This window comes from Mirounga leonina, unplaced genomic scaffold (assembly GCF_011800145.1).
Source record: "Mirounga leonina isolate KUSES-001 unplaced genomic scaffold, KU_Mleo_1.0 Mir_98, whole genome shotgun sequence".
In the NCBI taxonomy this organism is placed as follows: Eukaryota; Metazoa; Chordata; class Mammalia; order Carnivora; family Phocidae; genus Mirounga; species Mirounga leonina.
In genome coordinates this window covers 6,329,884-6,337,170 of record NW_023270921.1, presented here as the reverse complement: position 1 = coordinate 6,337,170, position 7,287 = coordinate 6,329,884, and the positions used below count along the sequence as shown (strand labels likewise).

At 40.5% G+C, this 7,287-nt stretch overlaps 1 protein-coding gene across 1 annotated transcript in view; it reads left to right on the top strand.

Moving 5' to 3' along the window:
• The window catches only part of LOC118006697 (dynactin subunit 4), a 31,839-nt gene extending 29,997 nt beyond the window's left edge, over nucleotides 1-1,842 (top strand). The window contains exon 13 of the mRNA XM_034999470.1: nucleotides 1,129-1,842. Coding sequence (XP_034855361.1) covers nucleotides 1,129-1,342 — 214 coding nt within the window. The 3' untranslated portion in view covers nucleotides 1,343-1,842. The remainder of the gene's footprint in view (nucleotides 1-1,128) is intronic.
• The last annotated feature ends 5,445 nt before the right edge of the window (nucleotides 1,843-7,287 follow it).

The window sequence follows — 7,287 nt, the reverse complement described above, 5'->3', positions numbered from 1 at the left end:
TTTTTTTTTTTTTTAATGAATCCTACAGATCAAGGGTTTAGTTATTTACTACAGTACAAAATGCATTATTGAGTTAATACAATACAAAATGCATTCTCTGTAATCCTTGCTTTATGTGGATCCTTAAATGACATTAATTTGGTATAGAAATTTGTTAAACCAAGGTCAGCGGCTGGAAAGATCATCTGAGATACCAAATTCTAGTCAGATTACATGACAGAGTAATAAAAAATTGAATTAATTATATTTCACATTGTACTTTTAGGACTTTCAGATATTTGGAAATTAATACTATATAATACTATGTAAATGTTTAAATCCAATAACTTTCCTTAGAGTATCGTTTGAATAGTAGATCAAATTCTGTTTCATTGCACTTTGACTTTTTGTTTGAAGCTAAGTTATTAAAGCACAAACTTCAAGTGCATGTCAGAGAAAATCAAAATGGAAATCTCAACTAAAGAGATTATTTTTCTATTCTAAAAATTTCTAATTTACAGAGCTTATTTACAAAAACACTAATTCAATTATGGTGTTCCAGAAATTCCTTTAAAGTTCTGAGTTAATATCCGTCTGTATCCTATAGAAACATTACCACATGCACACAAAGATAAATGTAAAGGGATATTCACAGCACCATTGTTTATATAGGAAAACTGGCAGTAACATCAGTATATACAATTACGGTAAATCTATAATAGAATACTATGCAGCCATTAAGTAGAATGGAGAAGATCGACATATACCAGTATGGAAAAGTGTTTGTGATAAACTGAGTGGAAAAAAACAAGTTAATAGAATAAATAGTGTGTCCCTTTTGTGTTGGTTAAAAAAGCAGAAAGGTGTAAACTCATAGAAAAATATCTGGTAGGTTAAAAACAAAGTGTTTGTAGTTTTTCTGTGTGCTGAAGGGGAAAATAAGGGAAGACTTATTTCTTCTCATTTGAATTTTTTAGGACTGTATTTTACTTTTGTAATACTAAAAAGATAGATTGACATTTTGCTGAAAGAACTCTTTATTGCTAATAAATGAGATGATGGTCTTACCTTGTCATCAGATAAAATGTAAGTCTTAGTGGCTTGGCTGACCTGTGACCTGCCTAATACTGTACTTATTTTTTTCCATAGCATTATAGCCTTCAGAAAGGCCAACAAAGTGGGTATTTTCATCAAAGTGACACCACAACGTGAGGAGGGTGAAGTGACCGTGTGCTTTAAGATGAAGCATGATTTTAAAAACCTGGCAGCCCCCATCCGTCCCATCGAAGAAAGTGACCAGGGCACAGAAGTCATCTGGCTCACCCAGCATGTGGAACTCAGCTTGGGCCCACTTCTTCCTTAAAGGTGCCACTGGTGGGGCAAAGGACACCATGAGCCCACATTAAAATGTGGAAGCCGCTGCTTCATTAAGCCTTGTCTGTAACGATGTACCCATGCACTACTGAATCCTATTCCTAGGAGGGTGGGGGCACTGGCAAGGCCTTAGGAACACAGGCTAACTGCTGTTCTCTCGCTCTCACTTCTGTTAATACCAGTAATCTGTCTCCCTCACTGAACCCTGCACGCTGAGTAACAACAGCATAGTTCCCTCCCAAGATAGGGGATGGCTGTTCTTTGGAGTGGCATTAGATTTACCACCTGAGAAACTCTGACCATACTGTCTCCCAGTCTGGTCTCAAAAAGGATCACAATCTCACAGATAAAATGATAACAAACCTGCTGTTAATGATCCAGCGTCGGTCTCTGTACTGGCTGCTATCTGTGTTCCGTGTAGCTATATAATCTAGCAGTCTAAACATACCCCTTCACTTGCCGCCATGGCTCCCATCGTGCCAAGGTTTCCACTGGACAGAAAAATAGAATTGTCACATTGTCTTTAGTTTTGTGGTGTTTGGAAAAACCCGTGAGATTCTTAAGTCGCTCCCATTTGCCCTCTTCTGAGTAAATACAGGATGCCTATTTATCGGGTGCTCTTAAAATTTCTTTCTCATTAGAATATGGAACTTTTTCCTTTAAGAATTGGAGAAGCAAGCAATCACATGTCATGTCAAGGGGGTGGCGAATTCCATTCATTTTAAATGTTGCCACAATATCCAGGGGTTAACGCTGTCATCCATAGGTAGCCCTTCTGTGTCTTACTCCCTCCCCCTCCCCTCTGCTCTGCCTCTTTAACTCAATAAGTTGTTCTAAATACTTGGCACCTGGAAAGAGGCCAAAGAAAACTTGGTAGACAAGTTCACTTCTGGAATGCAGAAAACATTTTAAAGGTCAGATTTTTAGCATGATCCAAACTGATGTTCTTTCCATTGATTTGAAGGGGGAAATAGCAGTTACAATCTCTTGAATCCCAAACTGGATATTAAGATAAAGAACCTTTCCCCTTCCTGAGTTTTAAGACTTTTATCATATGGTGTGTCGAATAAGGCTGTTTTGCTGTAAACCATAAAAAAGTTCATCTAGTACCCCAGAATACTTGCCTGACAGCACACATGCTGTTTTCTTTTGGTATCCTGGAGTTGGCTTGCTAACCTTAATTTCTGTGACGTTTTCTAAAATGAGACTTGACCAAGTAGACCACCTTCTACACCACATTTTCTATAAATGTATTGTTAGCAAGCAGCCAACACATTTTTGGGGAAAAGAGAAATTTCCTGTTTATCCTGGTTTTGTTTTTTAAGTTCAAGCCTTTAGTTTAAAAAAAATTAAGATATGTAGTAATCTAGAATACAAACAGGACGTAGTAACTTATTAGCTCCCTCTGGAAGATAAAAATATTTAGAAAGCCTTTGAAAGGCACTAAATTGTACTCGAAAGGTCAAGCTGACTTTATGAAACAATGCTCCACAGAGTAATATATATGCTGCAGTATAAGAAAAAAATACACATATCTCTAATATTATGACAATAATAAGTAAGGTTTAGCCTCTTAGGAGTTGTGGCAGGGGCTTGTGTAATGACAAAGACTAGAGAAATAGTTTAATTTTTTGTGACCCCACAGAGTGTTGGTTTTTATTTCACTACCTGCTAGAGCCTACTCTGAAGCCATTGCTCCCCATTTGCCAGTGGAGGACCCAAACGTCAAAGGAGAGAATGGCTTCCTGTGTTTACACGTTTGCGTGCATATTGTGCGTTTACGGCATGTAGCTAATATTTGTTCCCCAAAGTAATAACGTTGAAGTAATGGGTCTCATCACCCCCATGTGACACAGAAACACAAAAATACTTTTGGTCATAGAATTTTTTTTTCTTCACAAGCCAAATTAACTTGAAGAAATAACAGAGCCATTGTTTTAATGTTTCCTCAAGATTTCAGTGCAATCCAGTATTCTGTGTATTAGTAGAAACGGTTCAACACCTGCAGGTGGTGACTTTGGAATTTTATCTGTTGCATTTTTATATTAGATCAGGTGCAAGATTGTCAATGCATAGGCAGTGTGCACCACTGCAGGTGAGTGAGATGTCATTAGCACTAGAAACTACAGTTTTGGAAATATAAAGCTAAGTTAATTTGTATTTGTGGTTTGATTAACCCACCGAGGTTTCTTTTGTTCAAAGTGCTTATAGGTGTAATGAGCTAAATAAATGTCATGCATACTTGTGAAGAAACATCATTTTTGGTCCCTTTTGGGAATGAGAGGCTCTCCTTGATCTTTATGAATTTACAGGTTCCTGTTTTGCCTTATAGCTTAACTTAATGTAGTGAAATAAAGCAGACAAAGCTTGAGTGTGTCTTTCATTTGCTTTCATGAGGACTGAATGGAATAGCATGGCTCAGAGTCAAGACTGGCTTGGAGTGAAGAGACTTAGTAGGAGAGTCAGTGGGGTGTGCTCCCTCTTCCATTTCTTTAAATGAACTAAGCTGAAACCTCCTATCAAGTTAGTTCACTATAACATAGAGGTAGATGATGCTTGGGCTCTGTATAAACATATTCACAGAACCGTTACATAAATGTTATGTTGTTAGGTCTCTGTCAGCTTTTATCCTGGGTCATTGCTCCCAAAGATACCTTTTCAGATACCTAAAATGGCCCATGCCTGACAGGTAAGCACCCCCCCACACCCCCATTCCTCCTGGCACTCCTCCTTCCCTCCTGGGCCTGTAGATGATCTGTTGACACTCCTTTCTGGCACTGGCCCCACCATCTAGCGCAGCTGGTCGCATCCTCTCACCTGTTCAAGGGTATCACTTCTGCAGCTCTCCCTCCACCCTCCTGCATCTTTCCATTAGCGTGCTAGGATTTCTCTCCACTTAGAAACTGACCTCACACCCCTCCTTCAGCTGCCACCCCATATCTCTACTCCCTTTACAGCAAAACTCCTTCAAAACCCTTGAGTTCCTCTCCTGTTCTCACCTGAACCTGTTCCACTCAGGCTGTCACTCCAGCTTATCACCAAAATTGCTCCCGTCAAGTTCTCCAGCAATCCACACTTAAATACATGGCTGATTCTCAGTCCTTATGTGCTTAATCACTCAGTAACATCTGGCAGCTGATCTCTCCCTTCTTGAAAACCTTTCTTGACTTGGTTTCCAGAACACAAAGCTCCTGGTTTTGCTTCTACGTTAATGGCAACTTTTCTTCCATAAGGAGTGTGCCAGATCTCATTTCTTACACTTTTCTCTCTGCTCACTCTTAGTGATCTCACCGTTTTCAGACCATCTATCAAATTTACATACCGGGGCACCTGGGTGGCTCAGTCAGTTACACGACCGACTTGATTTCGGCTCAGGTCATGATCTCAGGGGCATGAGATCAAGCCCTGTGTGAGAGCATGCACAGCATGAGCCTGTTTAAGAGTCTCTCTCTCTCCCTCTGCCCCTTCCCCCGAGTGCACACTCTCTCAAATAAATTTACATACCAACTCTAGAATAGTCTCTGAAAGTTTAAAACCACAGTGGGCTTTCTCTCACCACATCTGCCTCTCCTGCATTCATCCTTAGCTAAATGACAACTGTATCCTTTCAGTTGCTCACAACAAAAACCTTGGCATCAACCTTGACTCTTTACATGCCCCGTGCAGTAAGTCAGCAAATCCTATCTGCTCTGTCTTCAAACTGTGACCACCTCACACCCTCTCTACCATTACTATCCTGGGCCAAATCACTATAGACTCTGTAGACCCCGAGGTTATTGCAGTAGCATCCAAACTGGTCTGGAAAGCACCCTGGCCCTCACCCCACCCTTGAGTCAACGTTCAACAGAGCAGCCAGAATGAATAAGGCATTTTCCCACTTCAGACTCCTAGGCTTTTTAGCTTGCTCAAGAGCAAAGCCAAATACGAACTCCTTACAATGACTAACGAGGTCCTACGTGATATGAAACCCACCCCCTGCTGCTGCTTCCCTGAATTCATCTATCACTTCCCCATGCTCCATCCACTGCGGCTACACGAGTCTGCTATTCTTTAGTTACCCCGGCAGGCGTCTTCTCGGGGCCTTTGCACTAGCTGTTCCATCTGCTTAGAAAACTCCCAGATACCTGTATAACGCACACCGTCGTCACACTCAGGCCTTTGCTCAAATATTTCCTTCTTAGTGAGGCTTTCCCTGACCACCCTGTATAGGAGTGTTAAAACTGCCCTCTCCTCCCTGCTCAGCGGGAGTCGGGAGTCTGCTTCTCCCTCTCCTCTGTGCTCATGCTCTTTCTCGCTATCTCTGTGTGTGTCTCTCTCCAAATCTTAAAAAAAAAAAAAACCTGCCCTCCCTTAAGCAATTCTCTATCCTCCTTGGCTATGTTCTTTTTTTTCCATAGCACTAAACACCAGTATAATATATACTTTATTTTCTGACACATCACACTAGAATATAAGCCTTATAGTGCAGGGATTTTGCCTTTTTTTTTTTTTAAGTTGCTGTTATCTGCAGAGGCTAGAATACCTGACAGATAGTAGGCACCCGATATTTGTTAAATAAGTTAATGTCACCCTTTCCCTTATGTATGTAGCTGTTGATCTTTTAGCTTTATTTTTAAAAAAGATTTGAGAGAAGAGAGCACAAGTGGGGTGAGGGGCAGAGGGAGAAGCAGACTCCCCTCTGAGCAGGGAGCCCAGTGCAGGGCTCGATCCTGGGACCCTGGGATCATGACCTGAGCCAAAGGCAGACGCTTAACCAACTGAGCCACCCCAGGTGCCTTTTTTTTTTTTTTTTTTTTTAATATACATAAGCCTCTTTTTTGTCATAAGCCAAATATCTCACTTGCCTTGAGCTTTCTTGTTCTGGTATTTTCTCTACCTAGAATACTCCTTCCTTCTGCACCTCCTCCAGAATTACTTCCCTGCTCTCCCTTCCCATCTCCCTTCCATCTAGACATGACCTTGAGCCACAGCACTGTATCTCTCCAGGGCATTTACCTCTTTATGGGGTTTTGTATGCAGGTAGCCCAGTTACTGGATTGCAGACTCTTTCAGAGACAAATTCAGGACCTTTTGTCATCTGTCTCCCCTTTATTCCACTGAAAGAGCAGCCTAGACAAAACTCAGAGCTGAGTCTCTTGCTCAGTGGCAATACTTAACTTTGTTTATCCTCATTTTCTGGTGATCAGGGACATATATATTGAAATATATTTCACAGTGTGAGGCATCTACACAAGATGACTTCAAGTATTAAATGAAAGTAACATTAAATAATATGGAATCAGCCAGGGGAAATAGTTTCCTCATGCTTTATAGCCCTATCTTTCTGTTAAGGAAAAAGTATCAATACTCAACATTTGTAACATCTAACACTTCCTCTTTTTTTTAAAACCTAGGCATCCAGTTCAGAGCCTTTGGCAGACAACAGTAGCTGATTATTAAAAAATACTGTTTCATTTTTACTGTACTTGTTTTTAAGGCTACATCTAAATATGTGATATTAATTTTCCATTTACAGAAGTGATAAAAGTGTTCCTCTTAAACTGTATTTCAAAATGAGGTCACTCAGGAGTTCACTTCTGCCAATGATGTAGATATCTGGAAAGAGTGTCACTCACTCCCTGCTCAAAAAGAAAAGGTGGATAGATGATAAAATCATAACTTTTATGGTATCTGTCAGAGAGCTGATGTGGCAAAGCAGCCAAATAGCCTGAATTTCAAGGAGGGACAGACCCTTCCAAGGAGAGATCAGACTTGTAGACTGACTCACCTGTAGCACAGCATGAGAGGAAGAAGTGTTGACCATCATATGACAGGTAAGAGAAAATCAATGAAAATCTTAACTGTTAAAAAGGCCAAACTTGGGCTAACAAGACAGTATAAAATCCCTGGGAGCCTAAGACACTAAGGGAGTTTGCATGCACTCACAAGCCCTTT